General features: G+C 44.6%; 1 protein-coding gene across 9 annotated transcripts in view; it reads left to right on the top strand.

The window, feature by feature from the left end:
* REEP1 (receptor accessory protein 1) overlaps positions 1-15496 on the top strand; it is a 64745-nt gene extending 49249 nt beyond the window's left edge. For 4 of the 9 annotated variants that reach the window (XM_058837963.1, XM_058837964.1, XM_058837966.1 and 1 more), the window contains 3 exons: positions 3470-3505; positions 11667-11806; positions 13804-15496. In XM_058837963.1, coding sequence (XP_058693946.1) covers positions 3470-3505; positions 11667-11806; positions 13804-13875 — 248 coding nt within the window. In that variant the 3' untranslated portion in view covers positions 13876-15496. Of the gene's footprint in view, positions 1-3469; positions 3506-4370; positions 6446-7156; positions 7198-7512; positions 7660-11666; positions 11807-13803 lie in introns of those variants that run through there. The other 5 variants (XM_058837965.1, XM_058837969.1, XM_058837971.1 and 2 more) reach the window with 5 other exon arrangements.
* The last annotated feature ends 394 nt before the right edge of the window (positions 15497-15890 follow it).

The raw sequence follows: 15890 nt of genomic DNA, 5'->3' as shown, positions 1-15890 counted from the left end.
GGTTTCTCTGGGGTTTATATTACTGATGTTACTATTTTCATTATCATGATGTTATCAGGGGAACTTCAGTTGCAGCTGATACCTAGCATACCTGGAAGTGTCCAAAGCCAGGTTGGATGAGGCTTGGAGCAACCTGGTCTAGTGGAAGCTGTCCCTGCCCATGGTAGTGGGGATGGAACAGGATGAATTTTGAGGTCCCTTCTATCCCACACCATGCTGTGATTCTATTAGCCCATAATCTGTTTTGATGCCAAGGTGATGGAACAGCCCAGCTCTGGCTACTCAAACTGTCCAGTAGTAGAGAGTGGTGAACTCAGAGAAAGAAATCTTGATTTTGATGCAGATTAAAAATACTTTCTTGTACTATTTTTGAGGGATTATTTTTAGTTTGAGTCAATGTGCCAACCTGCCTTACTGGAAGCCTCTAAGATCTCTGTTTTGGGAGACTTTCAGTGAGATATGAGGTCAAGAGGCCAGGAAGTGGAAATTCCTCAAGTCAGCTTTGGTGCAGAACGAATGGTGTATGGAAGCATACTCTGACTTAGAGCAGTGAGGCAAAGAGAAGAGAGGGCTCTTTAGGTTGAGCTTAGAGTTGTTTATATGGGTCCCGTTCCCTGAGCAATGGAAACACAGACAGACCTGGTGTGGAACTTGGTGTTGCTGGTCCTCTTGTGTGACCATGTTTAAGAGCTGATGTGATATCTGAAAGAAAGTGATTTGGAAAGACAGGGGGATAGAGAGAGGTCTGTTGTCCTTCCTGCACAAGGAGGGGAGAGCTAAAATTCAGTTTTGTTGATATTAAACCCTCCAGTCCCTCTGTGAGCACCAGCAGTGGTTCAGGTTCTGGTTTCACAACTCTTGGGCATGTTTCCAAGCCTGCTGAAGCATGTGAAAAGGCTCTCCTGACACCAGTGGGCTGTGGCCAAAATTTGGCTGCAGGACCAGGCTACAGAAACACTCAGTCTGTTTTGTTTCCACTGTCGTTATTTTTGTAATGTGAATGGTGCTGCTTAGATGGATTTGTGATTCTTTGAATCTCTCTTGACACAAAGTACTGTGTGAAGAGCTTGGCATTTTGTAACGACCTCATGCAGATACAGGGAAGGATTTTTTTGCCTGGTGAAGGGTGTCTTATGAGGCCAAGAAATAGAACAAGCAAGAGCTGCTTTTGAGGCATGGAGAATTGCTCCTATTCCTCTACCCTTTGCTACTTTTTTTCCCCTTCGACTTTTTGCTGTCTTTGCTGCCTTTCAGTGGTGCCTGTGCAGCTCTGCTGTGAGGATGGTTCCTCACAGGGGTGGGACAGCTCAGCACACAGTGGGCTCTACGTGTGTTCACACACATCCCACAGAGAGACCCTTCTCGTCCTCCTCACACCCAGCCAAAAGCCACACCCAGATGACATGAGGAGGCAGAGGCTGCTTTTGCCATGATTTGTGGGTAACTGCTGATCCCACAGGTAGCACATCCCATGAGGCAGCAGCTCCAGGGAAATGTGCACACTTTTCTTTGATGGGCACCAAGGACACACAGTGATCCCCTTCCTCCACACAGCAGGCCCACCACCTCTTCGTCTGATTTTTCACTTCATTCTTGGTTCAGCATTTTTCAGTTCATTGTCCTGGCACCAGATGATGGACTGTGACATTTTACTTCAATGCCTGTTCCAACCTGCCCTTTTTTCCACAGGCAGAACTGATCCTTTCCTTCAGGAACTGTAAATGTCATGTGGCTATGCATTGTTATGGAAAACTGTAAATTCCAGAACAATATTTCCAAATAATTTTCAAGGGAATCTGTTGTTCTGGCAAATGTCCAGTAACAATCCACATCATGACTTGTCTTTATTAACAGGAGCTTTTGCACTTCTTAACCTTATCATATTGCCTTAATTTGTGTTACATCACAGGACAGTCAGTGTACAGAGCTGATGCTGCCTGGGGCAGAGGATCACAAATAATGGAGCCACCCTCTGTATTGCCCAAACCCAGTGTTCTTTCTGCTTAAGCTTGTCCCACACTAAGATCATTCTTATCTGGAGTGGTTTCAAAGCAGAAATGGACAGTGTGCTTTCTGATACTCTCCATTCCTCTGAGCAGGAGAGAATCAAAGCTGTTTTTTTGGTCTTGTGCTGAAGGACCAAAGGCTTTGCAGTACAGGACAAAGGCGAAGGAGCATCAGTAGTCAGGATGTGTTTGGTATTCAGTCCCCATCAATGAGAAAGATCTGAGAACAAACCAGATATATGTTGTCTGAACTCCCAGAGAATAAACTGTTATAAAACAGTGATCAGCTTCCTTCCGTGTAAAATCAGAGGCTGAGCTCACAGCAGATCTCTTGAGGTAGCCCACAGTTTCACAGAAGCATCCTACCAGCGTTGGACTCCCACTAAAAGAGTGTCCAACACCACTAAAACTAACTAAAAGGGTGTAACACTGCTGCTTGCCTCTGGCCCATCTGTCTTTTCCTTTGGATACATTTAAATCTTATTTTTACATGCTGACCCCAGTCAAGGAATTGCTTCAAGTTAAATGCTATCCCTTGCTTCCAGGTTGCTCTTGACCTGGGTCAGATTCTCAAGCCAGTGGAGAGCAGCAGCACAGACATCAATGGGACAATGAAGGTGGAGGCCAGAATACAAGGGACAGACAGTATCTCCCTTCAATAGTGCTGCTTTAAAATAACTTTGGAACTATGGAAGAACTTCCTGTGTCTCCAGTGCAGGATAACCATAACTTAAAAAATCACACAGAGCTCAAACCTTTTGCTTCTTCAAAAACTTTCTTTAATGTGGAGTCGTTGATGCCACTGTGAGTGTTAAATTGAAAGGCCCAGACTGGAAATTTAGGCTGTTTCCTGGAACACAAACTGTGCTCAGGATGAAGCTGTAAACTTCACATGTTCATGAACAGTTTTGAATCACCTGCTTTCACTGAAGGGTGCAATGCAATTTCCTTGGTTGCTTTCATTCTTATGGCAATTCCATCAGGATATTAATTCCTGTAAGACCCTCATGGTTTAGGAAGATCTGGCATGTATGTATAGTTTTCCTTAGAAGCTGTGTGAGTGGTTGCAGCAGCCAGACTTCTACAAGAATTCTAAACCTACTGAAAAAACCCAGGCACACAGCCTCACAAATCCCAGCATTACACCCTGCATTTGTTATTGTTTTATGCATCCATGCTCCCATTGCTTATCCACTCTCCCAGGTCCCTCCAGTCAGGAGTGACTTTTGTTCAGTGGTCTGAGAACAGTGCCAAGGAGCTGGACCTAATCCCTCCTTAACACCCATATGGACACAGCCAGGGAAGAGACACATTCCTGAGTCTGTGCTCCATGCTGGTCAGTGGAGACACTCATCTCCCTGTGCACATGAGGGCCTTGAAGTCCACTGCAAAATGGTGCCAAGTGTTTTCTAAGAGTGAGTGGCTTCACCTGATGAGTTCCTAATGCTCAGCTCCTCTTTCAGTGTGCACGTGTTGCTCAGTATGCCGACTCCTCAGAGGTGAGTGCTGGATTTCCTGTGTCCTGGTATCCATGCATCCCTTTTGGGCATGGCTGCATTCCCCAAGCCTGGCTTGCTCCTGATGCTCTTGCTCACTGGGTTTCCTAACACCAGGGGAACAAAGCAGGGGAAGGCCAGGCTGTGAGCGGGTTTGGGAGCTGCGTGTGTGCTGATGCCAAGGACTTCAGTGCTTCTCACCATACTGACCTGTGTTACCCAAGGATGGGGATTGTTTCTCTGGAGAAGAACTTCATTCCTTTCTCTTCTAGAGGATGTGCCATGTCCTTGCTGTGCAGTGTAACTCCTCTGCCCTGTGCTGGTGTAAATCCTCTGGGAATGCAGCAAGAGCATTGAACTCAGTCCCAGCCCTGTTTTGCTGTGTTCCCTAAGGATTGGCACATGTCTCTCCATTGGTGGAGAGGACCTTTGTTTTTGTGGTGAGCAGGGTACATAGCAAATCCTAACAGCAGACCCTGGTATGACAAAATAGGCTTGAGCTGACTCTTTCTGATTCAGTCTCTGGTAGAAGCATTTTTGAAAAATGTCCCCTCTGTCCCCAGCATTTTCTGTGTTTCCAGACATCAGAGTGCAGTGAATGGTTTAGCTGCTGGTGGTCTTTTCAGTGCTGTGCCAGTTAGCTGGGTTGCTAAGAGCCCAGACATGTCACTTCTGCATTTTTTCCCAGTGACAGATGAAAGGAGTGGGAGAACTCCAATTTGGGCATGCCAGAGGATGGGACTGCCAAGCAGCTTGTCTGGGGAGAAAAAAGAAATACAGACTGGCAGTGTCTCATGTTGGTGGAAGAAAAAGACTTTTGTAACTCCTTTTCTTCTCATCTCATGTGCTTTTTGTTTATTTTGCACAGTCACCAACCTGGAGGCAGCAGCAGAAGGACTGAAGGATCACAGTGCTGCCACCGTGCTGCAGCCACCTGTGCCTTCCCACAGCCCTGCCCCTGGTGCCAGAGCCCTGTGCAGTGTTGGTGCTTGGAGGCTGATGGTTCCAGCCTGACACAGCCTCCTCGCACCCTGCATGGGTGGCAAACCCACCCATATTTGATTTGTTACGCTTCCTTTTCTGGTTGGATGTGCCATTGTGCAGGGCAATGAAGCATGTTTAAGGTGGTATCTGTTGAAACAACCATGAAACTCTTGTATTCACAGGGCATTTTATTAGAATCCTTCTAATTTTAGCCTAAACCTATTTTATGGATTTGACTTCAAAGTGTTATTTATAAAAAGAATCACTGAATCCTTATAGGCTTAACAGTCATGAGGTAATCTTAGGAAAGTCATTTAATGATGCTAAGGCAGCAAACAGTCCAATATGTTTATGAGCTGGACCCCATGTAATTTTGATCTTGTTGAATTTGTGTACCCTGTCATTCACATTGGCTTGTTTTACTGTTCCTGCCCCCCTCTCCAATATAATCCAGTCCCTTAGACCATGTCAATAGGGATGTGCCAAGGCTCTATGTCATAGAGGGTTCATTCTGTCTCCACAGGCTGCCCTTTCTCTGTCTCCAAGGCAATAGATGCATTAATGCACTCTCAGACAGTGGCCTGCCATTAAAATGCTCCTTTGTAAGTGCATCTTTGGTAGCCTGGAGAGCTGACTACGTCATGTGAACATTTTTCAGTGCCACAAAAAGCTGAGGGAAGAAAGAATTTAATTTTGTTTAGGTAGGAATAAGTTGTCTTGAGCTATTGGCACTCATCTTTTCTTGGTGCAAACTTTTGTGTAGTCAATTTCAGAGTCCCATCATTAACAGTTCTCATTTCCAAAGAGTTTATAATCTAAATGGGCAGATAGTCAAGTCTTTTCCTCAAGCAGGGATATTACTATTCACTGCTTTAGAGCCTTGGTGCAGTCTTTTTGGCATGAACAATTGCCTTAATGCTCTTGCAGGTAAAACTCAATTATCTCACTGTCTGACTCACAGAAATCTCCACAATTCTTAGGAGAGCACAGGCTGGTGGAGCAAAAGTGCAAGCATCCTGCTCCCTAGATGATATCTGGAGAGAAGGTGTCCTGAGGATGAGGCCTGCAGGTGCCATGGGGTGTGCATTTCTGCAGAGCCCAAAGGCCAGGCTGAGCACAGCCTGAGCCCCCTGATCTGGACTGTCCCTGGCAGCAGTTGTTCTGGGCTCCTCTCCTCTGGAGCAGGACTGTCCCTGGCAGCAGTGGTGGGTTTCTCTGTGCTGAAGCTGTTGGCTCCACAGGAGAGCCCTTTCCTGCCCAGCTGGATCACTCCCACTGGCCTCATGGCCTGCACATGACAAAGCATTGATGCAATTCAGGACATTCATACTCTGCTCTGGGCAGCTTCACTAAAATACAATCCTGTTTGACAGATGTACTCCAGCACATCTTTTTGAGAGCTCCTATGCCAGCTCCTCTTGCTTTTGTTTGGGGCCAGGCCTTTGCTGGTGGAACTCCTTCCAGGTGTTCACCCGAGTTTCTGATTTATCTCCTTTGTGTTCTGTGGAAAGTCAGGCTGCAGCATTCAGGAACAATGGTACAATTATGTAAGAGCTCTTTTTCCCTTTCTGAGAGGACAGAGTGAAAATCTCCAGGGATATCTGTTTGTCTTTTGGCAGTGCTTGGCAAATGCTTAAACGCTGTTCGATATTAAACAATCTTGCTTGGGACTGGCATTTAAGAAGTAATAAAATTATGTTTGGTGGTGTTCTCTCAACTAACGTCTCTTAGGTGCTGTTGCAAAGACCTGGGGCATGGTTGAGAGGGAGAAACCATTTTAATTCTTGCAGAGAATAAATTTACCTATCATGAATTGAAGAATCAGCTATGTATGAGGAGAATTTTTGGGATGGCAAATATTTGAGGGGGCATTTAATACTAAAATGCTGATCAGAAGCCTTAGGCAGTGTAAGGAATGTGCAGGGACATTAGTGATGAATGGGTCTGTGTTGGTGTGCACTGCAGGGTTGTGCTCCACAAGGTGACAGATCACACACATCCAGCAGTGCAGCTGACCAAGGATCTCCATGGGACATCCACTTAATTGTGCTTTAAACAAATCACATTATTGGTCTATTGGCTGAATCCAACCCCTTCTTTGTGGTATGCTAAGAAGCACACGTGAGTTATTATAGTGGAAAGTGCTTTAAAAACACTAATTGACTTTGTGTCAAGGGGCCTGATTGTACATCTCTGAACGAATTCAATTAAATGGTGTAGGTGGTTTTATTTTGGATCTTAGCCAGTTTTGCTTCCAGCTCTCATTTGGGGGATATTTTTTAACCTTATTGAACTTAAAGAACAAACAACAATTTTCTGTTGCTCTAGGCATTTTCTTCCTTAAAATTTCCCTTTTCTAAATACTGAAGCAAATTTTTACAGGGCTGGTTTGCACCATTTTGCACTGGTGTTTCTGAATAGAAATTTGTGATTTATTTTCAAGATTTAAAAATAGTTTCTTATTTATTTTGGTTACTTCAGGGAAGAAATTTCACAGGAAATCAATAGTTCTAAAGTACATTTGCATTTTACCAGCAGAAAGTTAAAATATTAATTGTTGTTTAATAAACTCCATCTGAATGACAGATATGATAAAAGCAAAGATGAATATTTCTGTGCTCTGAAACAATGTTCCTTCCCCCTCTGAACCCAAATGTTTTCTCCTAACAGTTTATTCTTTCTTTTTCTCTATGTAAATATTATGGGACTCTGATGTAAGTGTTACAGATTGCATGAATTTTCCTCCGAGGTGTTTGGAATAGACTAGCACTTAACAACTCACTCATTTGTGGGATGTGTTTTCATTAACGGATGACTTTGTTGATGTGATTAGGCTTGTTTGCTTTGGTTGCATTTGACTCCAGCTTTGGAAAGGATGTCTGCCTCTGTTTGGTGGCTTCTGGGCAGTGTGTGCTGGTATAGTTGGCTGTTCCTAACTCCTTGGTTTGGCAATGAAAACTGCTGGGGAAGTACAGGACTTGGGTCAATGTCTTTTGGAAATGATGGTGAATTTATCTCTGTTGCAGGGGAAAGAAGCTGATGGCCATCGTATAATAAATATCTGTTCTCCTGTGCTTATTAAGTGATGTGCAGACCTCTTTATATGAATGATCCCCTGGAAAGGCTTAACTATGGAGAGACTTTACCTTCCATTACAATAATACAATACCTCACTCTTGGTTTGTGTAGTGTGTAACTCTGGTTTTCCCCATTGCTCCTGAGGAATTAAAAGTGATGGGAGAAAGAAGTATTGTGCCTAGCAAAATAAGGGGAGGTCCAATGTCAAAGTTGCCAAATTCCCACAGTAACTGTACTTAAGTGTCCAGGTTTTTCAGAGGATCTAGATCAAAGTCATTTGTTCACTTGCAATTAGAGTGGACCAGGTCCTGACTTTTGTTGTAGTCATGAAAATCCATAGGAGCTTGTTACAGATTTACATGGCAGCATGGACCAGAGTCTGAACCAAGTGATTGCTGAAAAAAACATCACTCTACTGAACTGTAGATATTGCTGTAGAAAGAGTTTTGCAAGCAAAATTTCTTAGCCTTGTTGAATCACAGAGATCAAAGATTGCAATGATTTGGCCCTGCATTTCCTGGTCCGTGCTGGGTTGTTCCCTGAGATGCATTAACAGCTCAGATCCCAACCCTGCAGAGCACTCAAACATCTACTTTAACATGAAATGTGCCCATTTTCAGGGCTTCCCACACAATGTGTTGGCTGTATCAATTCCCTTGGGAGGAATTATGATGGAATGATAGGAACTGGAATTAAGGGATCCATTTCCTTAGACTGTTTATAGTTGGATTATTCTGTCTTGCTTTAGTGGAGAGAGGACTGTAATCTGGTCTGTGCACTGAAAAGGTGTTTGCAAGAGGCAGCAGCAGCTTTAGTCCTGGCACCAGCCCATTTCCTGCTTCTGCAGCAGTTCAGCCCCTTCACACAAAGATGTGGAGCCATAAATGTAACAGGTGGAGACACCTAAAACACAGCCTGCCCTGGGATGGGGAGTGAGAGTCTCCCAGACAGAGTCAGGCAAAGGCCTGGTGTACAATCCATGTTTTCACACAGCCACCTGTGACAGCCCCTGGGGTTGTTGGCTGCTTCCCTGGAGCAGTGCACACTGCTGACTCTGCTGCTCTGGGGACATCTGATAGTGACCTGGGGCCCTGCAGCCTCGGATCATAAACATGGCTCTTAGAAACATACAGGAGGTCACCCAAGGCCAAGTGCTGTCCTCAAAACGCTCCAGCCCTGACAATATGTTTTGCTCCTCAATCTTTACCTTCTGTGGTAACAAGTTCTGTTGTCCCAGAACTCTTTCATTCACTTTAAACATTCATCTCCTTTCTCACCAGTTCCTTATGTGCGTTTATTCTTGTGGTTAACCCCCTGCTTTACGTTTTTACTCATTCTTTTGGTGTCAGAAATCTGTTTTTTTATCATGTCATCATCATATTCACAAAAAAAGAGGAATTTCAGAGATGGGGCTCCCACAGCAGCCACTCTTCAGAGATGAGTTCTCTGCCATCCCACAACAGCAGAATGCTTCCACAAACATGGGACAAAGTCTGGCAGATCAGTACGAGCTTGGGTTGCTCACAATACAGAGGTCCTTCCCAAGGCAGGATGGGCAGGGAATGCTCCCTTCTTATTCCAGGTCTCAAGGAAAGTGCCATGTGTATTCAAGATCTGTTCTCATCAGTGGCCAGAAAAGTAGTGGAAAAGCCTGGAATAGCCCATCTTCTTCCTTTTTCTAGTTCAGTGAGGCTGAAGCAAAACTGGTTCCCATTTGGCTGGTTTTCAGTGTCCCATTCACAATGATGTGGAGCAGGGAAGAAGAGGGCACCAGCCCAGCTTCCAGTGAGTTTTACAGACCTCTCAGCTTCAGGGATCAAAGCAGTATGTGCCAGCTTGGAGGCTGAGCTCTTGATCTTCATGGAAGCAGCTTCAGGACATGGATGTGATGCTTGCATTGATGGGGAGAATGGAAACCCTGCAGGAGACTGTGCCTGCTTTGGAGGTGACATGGGTGGCAGAGCTCCCTGGGTATCTTTTTTGCCCGTTTTTACCCTTTGCATCTAATTAAAGAGAGAGAGCAGTAACGAAGAAAGCAATGTATGCTGCAAAACTTGTGGGATTCACAGAAGCATTATCAGACTGAAGGCTTCTTCTGTCTCCTTTTCCTGTGGAGTGTCTGGTTGTAGGATGGGAGCAGGGCACATTTTCATTATTCTATCCACTCAGCCTCAGCAGCCAGTGTCTCCTCACTGGTCACTGAGCACCCTAACTCTGCTTCTCTTCCATCCTGTCCCATTCAGAGCAGTTTTCCCTGGTGAAAGTCCCTGTCTGCTCTCAGTGGCACATGGCACATGGAGATGTGTTGTTGGGCCACTGGGTAAACCTCAGTGAGGCCATTAAAAGAAGTCCTGACCCACTTCTACTAAGTTTGACTAAATTTTGATTTGGCTTAGGCAGGCAGCAAAGAACAGCTTCCCCATCCAAGAGGGTCTAAGCTAGGCTGCTCCTGGGTAGATCACTTCCCAAGTGGAGGGATAAAATAGTAAACCAAAATGTTTCTGTACTATTTTGCCATGTGGTCTAGAGAACATTTAATTCTCTGCACAGTGCAGTTTTCACACTACTGTTCTACAAAGAAGAAAAACATTTCAGCATTATCCTGGGCCTCTCTGCAACGTGACTATCAACATTGTCAGTACAGCTGGGGAAAAAGTCAATTTCCAGCTCTTCCTGAAAACCTGCAGTGGTGTCTTCCAGCCTGCCCATGTGAATGGTGATAAAGGGGTAGAAACATGGGATCAGTGGGCAGAGATGGTGTGCACAGGCTGCTGTCTCGAGCAGCAGCTGCATCCTGTGGGCTGAGAGCTGCTGACTTTAGTTTGGCACTGGAGAGAGCCCCGGTGACCTGCTCATGACTTGTGGTATTGCTGTAGCCAGATCATTTCCCCTCTCTCTGTTACCCAACTGAAAGAGCTGTCGAAGAATTCAGTTCTTTTGGGCTTTAAGAATCCAAAGGGATTAGGAAGTAAAATTAGTAAGTATTAGATGTTTAGGAACACATTGGTTTCAGTCTTTGGGGTTTAGTCTTTGGTCCAGCAGACTCTTACAGACAGGCTGAGACAAGAAGCACAGAGCATTATTTCTATGTATATTCCCACAACAAAGTATCTACCCAGTAATTCTGATTAGTACCACCTAAACAGCAAATAGTTCCACTCCTACTGTGTTTTGAAATCAAAAAAGCCCTCTCAGTTAAACAGAGAAACCTCCAGCCCTGATGGTAAGAAACTATGGAGAGCAGGAAACTTGGTCATGTTGAGTTTCCTCTTCTGTACCTCTTGCTTTGAACTGGTCATAAAAATACTGTCATTTACTCATTTACTGTCCGTATTTAGGCAGCAAATGGATTGTGTTGTGTAACACGACCAGTCCCACAAAGATTGTGCCATAATTTACAAGGATAAGAACCACCAAGTGTTTGTGGTCTATAGTTATAAGGCAATAAATTGTCTTCAGGTCCATCAGCAGAGTTAATGCTCCTCCACATTTACTCCAGAGTGACAGAAGAGAGACTTTTCCTTGCTCTAGTTTTCCAGCAAACAACCCACTAGCTGAGGGTCCATTCAATGCCTGGTGAAGCTTTTTGTGAACTTCAGTGGATCTCAGATTGAGTGATTGCCTTGACCACTCTCAGTTTCAAGTCTGTAAGTGCTACTGTTTCCCATTTCTGCGTCCCAGGCAGCACTCTCTGTGCTTACCAGAGGACTTCAACACCCATTTGGAGCCTTCTAGAGGAAGCAGTAGATGCAGGAGCTATGGATGGAACCAGCAATTCAAGGAACCAGTTATTTTGTTTATCCCTGAGCAAACAAAAAAATCTCTTTCTAGTGTCAACCTCCCAAACATCAGAAGCTGTGAATTTAGTCTCAATTCCCTGTAAAATAATCAAAATAGACTTTATAATGGCTTTGTAAACAAAAGCCTTCTGATTTCTAACCCCACAGCTGCTATTATTAGAGTGTGATGTGTGACTCTTCTGTCTATTAATCCCTGGAAGATGCATGGCTTTGCAGTGAGTGATGTTTGTGTGAATCAAACTATCACTGATTTCCTCATTCCGTGTCTTCACATTTAGGCTGCAAATGGCTGTGTTAAATAGGTGAAATAAGTGTGGACATTAGGTATGAGAAGCCACCTGAGACAAACTGTGAAACAAAAGGCTCAGTGTTCTCAGATGATGAAGAGAATGATTGTGCATCCATGAACAAAAGACCCAAAAAGAAGGATCAACCCCTTGAGGTACTCCCATATTGTCAAGGCTCCTCCTTCTGACATTCCTTGATTCTTCAACTGGAATCTTCAACTGAACAAGCACCTCTCTTTGGTCTAAACTCACTAAATACACTTTACTTCATGAAAACAAAAGAACTAAGGGAAATGCAGGTCTCACTCTGTGATTTGCCAAAATTTTAGCAACGTTTTGTTATGGAGGAAATAAAACCCCTGTGGGAAATGCTGTAGGCAAAGACTCCTTGAGATCTGGGCAGGGTGGATGGAGCCACAGCCTGCAGCTGAGATCTCTACCTGTGGGAAGCTGAGTTTGTTCCCTCCTTCCCTTGTCTCAGTGTGAGGGAGCAGAATGGTGTGGTTTGGTCAGCAGGCACAATCCTTTCTGCTGGGTTGTTCTACCTGTGGGGGCTTTCACCAAAATCTGGGCTGCTCTGTTCTAGCCATGGGAAGGTGCAGCCTCTTCAGCTACTCCCAGAGCTGTCCAGTGGCCTCCCAAAGGAAGCAGAGCTGTTCATGCCCCATTTGAGAGTTTGGCTGTGCAGTTAATGACAGCTTTAAGATCCACGTGGTTTCCCAAAGATCAGCCTTCTCCCAAGCTGCGGGAGGTGCTGCTCTAGCTGGCTGTGTCCCTGGGCTCCTGGTTTACAGACAGCTACTTGGAGCCAGCAGCTATGGAGTCAGGTGGTGTGTGGGATCCATCACTGCCATGCACAGCAGCAGTGAAGTGCTCTGCCCCAGCTGTGCCTTCTGGGCACAGCCATTCCATCCAGATCTGTTGTGCTGTTGGGGATTCACCGTGGAGACCTGGGGTAAGATTCCAGGCTTGGAAGATGGGGTGAAGTGTTGGATTAATCCCATCTCTGTGAGAAACTACTTTAGTTTATGGTCAAGCTGGAAAAAAATAGAGATTTAGGTGGAGTCTGAACAAAACCTCACTGTGCTGCAGTCCCTTGTCTATATGAATATTTATACCTTGCTGCATCACGGGAATGCAGAAACATGGCACAGTCTTGGGTTTGAAAGTCCTATAAAACAGAAATGACAAAGTCCTCTCTTTGGTCCTGTCAGGCCCTTACAGGTAAATACAGGTTAATGCTATTAAGAAAACGAGGCTTTGGATATTTATGTAACTGGAGTAGAAGAGCCTACCACACCTTGCAGTGTTAGTTGATGCTCCACACTGAGAATCCATGCTGTTACAATATCTGATAGCTGTTTCTTGTTGTTAATCTCATGAGACACAATGCCACACCAGAACTTTTCTGAAAGAAGAAGACACTGCACATTGGGGCTTTTCCTTTCATTTGTTTGCTAGCCTAACTAATGTCTGTCTGAGTCTGGAGAACAGGGTTAACCACAGGAAACCAAATTCATGGAGTTGGTCTGCCTCCTCCTGGGCAGTCAGGGCTCCTTGTAAAACTCTGCACCAGCTGACTACAAGGCAGAATTCCAATAGCTGGTTTCTAAAATAATTTCAACAGATTTTGTCTGGCCTCTTTCCCAAGCAAGCAGGTGATTTTAAGGAGTTCTACCTCGTGAGAATTACAGGCCCAGTGTGTTTCACCTTGAGAAACCCTACAGCTTTGTAATGCTGTGAGCTGTACCCTCCGAGGAGCTGTGGAGGGGTTGGACAGGGCAGGATGGGCTGGGAGACACCAGAGCTGGATCCCTGCCACCAGTTTGATCTCCAGATCCATGAGCTGCTGCAAATGACACCAGTTTGACCTGGCTCTTTCAACTGTTGAGTTATTAGCAATCTTTAGCCACACCTCTAACCAAGCACCAGAGTGGAAGGTGTTGATGTAACCTGGGTATACAACAGGTTCCTTAAAGAGATTAGTCCTCATCTGGCCATTCATTACTGATCTTCAGGGCCAAAACTTCTGCATTACTTCATGTGTGGAACGGGATCCTTGTCACAGAGGTCCCATAAAGATGGGTGAGTTGTAAGGAAAGAAAATATTTTTCCTACTATGCCTCTGACATTTTGTCTTGCATTTCTGCAGGCACCGCCTAGGACCCTTAGACCTCGCTTCAGGAAGAAAAGTACCTCGTCCTCTGCCACTGAAACAATGTGAGTGCAATGAGCCGATAGCACCAATATCCACAGAATGTCTCTCTTCTGCCTTAAAGAGCTACTCGTTCATAACGTAGGAAACAGCAGTGGGATGGATGTGCTTTGATGTACAGCACTGTAGACATGGCCTTTCTCCCTCCTCTCTCCACACCCTTCTGTGACACGCTGCTGGTGTTTGTCCCTGACGTGGGTAGGACAGTCTGGCAGGCACCTGCAGGTGAGGGGTCCTGGTTTGGTTTGCAGAGTATGCACCCACCCACAGTGTACATTTACAGTTTCATTTGTGTCTGCATAGCTCTTGCTCTGTGAATGCCCAGTGGAAACAACAATAATCAGTTACTCATGATGCTACATTGACAGCGTATTTATTTATGGCTTTATCATGGATGAAGTGGATTTGCAGAACCCATGGATTTCTCTTTCCTCCCTTCCTCCTCAAGACTGTGAATGATGTAACAAATGTCAAAGTACTTTGACTATACAAAATGTCCAAGATTTGTTAGCAAAAGCTGAGCTGTAATTGTGTTTTTCTGCAAGTAAATCACATGCTCTGAAAAAATCATTGTGCTAAACCCACAGAGACAGAACCACTTACAGAGGATGAGGAAGTGATGTGCAAGAGAAAAAAAATGGTTCCAGTGATGTAATGAAGGGGGAGTCCTAATTTTGACCAGCCTGAGCCAGGAGAGTATTTTGTAGAAAATGATGTGTAGAAGAGCTAAATCCCACCATTTGTGGCCAACGTTCTACTGACAGTTGTAAAGTGTGAGCAAGCCAGGTTTGAGCAAGCTGCAGCAACAGAAATTAGAATTGCTTTAGTGATGCATTTCCAGGGGAAAGCACACCTTTCTCCCCTTCTGCAACAGTGCCAGTCCCAGCATTCTGCTCTGCTGCTGAGGGGCTGCTTTCTGCTTGCATGAGCAGAGGAGGGTGCTGGGTCTGAGCTGCTTTTTGAAGCCTGGAGTTTCTCCTGTAGCATGGAGTTTGGTTAGAACCACAAGAACCAGATGGAGTGATGTATTTGTATCCATATATAAATGAGAAATATTAAAGAAGAGGAAGACATGGTAGGGTTTGTGTATTTGTGCTTCAAGTTGGTGTCTCTTGTAAGTGTTGAGCATGTGAGATTCACACATAAGTTAATTACGTGACTCTTTGTGTTTGCTCTCGGACCTGTCACATAGACTAGCAAAGCATTTAGCATTACATAGGATGTGCCATCACCAATGGATCAGCACAGGGGCTCGATGGTGTCACTGTTCATCTGGCTCAGGTGCAGCAGCCCAGGGTGCCAACAGCCAGCTGGAGTGTGCCAGGCTCAGAGATAACTCTGAAGTGGCCTTTGAAACCATTTCTCTGCTGGGCATGCATCCATATCCCAGCTGCCCATCTGGTGGATCCCTGGGGTCACCCCCACAGCTTCCTACATGTGTGGGAAAGAAAGAAATAAATTACGCACACACAGAAATGTTTATCTGACCTGGCTAGGAAATGGAAAAAGCAAGCAGGTATTTCCTGTGTCTGCCACAGTATTTGGCCTCATTACCTGAGAATTTTATTTCCTTTACATGTGCTGATTCAGTCATATTTTGCAATTTTTTAAAAATTCTTCAGAAAGTAAATAAAAAAAAAAAAATCAAACAAACCTGTCTAAAGAGCAGTTACGGAACAGTCGGTCCCTGGAAGATACTCAGCAAAAGCTTTGAGAAGCTAAGCTTATATATTTTACTTCTAAGCAGCTTTAGAGTTTATTTGATTTCTTTTGGCTAACATTAAAAAGAAATAGGAAAACTGCCTGCACTGTTAGCAGAAAATAAAATCCTGTTGCAAGCAAGCCATGTTTCCCTGCTATGCAATGGGCTGCTGTAAGAAAAAAGAAGCTGACAAGTTTGCACTCACTTATGCCAAATAACCCAAACAACGTAGAACTGCATAACATCTGACAAGTTCTAGTCTCAGACACGCTGTATTAACATTGATTTTCACTAAAACTATTTAATGTGTGTCTAATCTGCT

This window comes from Poecile atricapillus, chromosome 4 (genome assembly GCF_030490865.1).
Source record: "Poecile atricapillus isolate bPoeAtr1 chromosome 4, bPoeAtr1.hap1, whole genome shotgun sequence".
Classification (NCBI taxonomy): domain Eukaryota; kingdom Metazoa; phylum Chordata; class Aves; order Passeriformes; family Paridae; genus Poecile; species Poecile atricapillus.
Note: the sequence above shows the minus strand (reverse complement) of the source record. Positions and strands in the feature narration are given on the sequence as shown.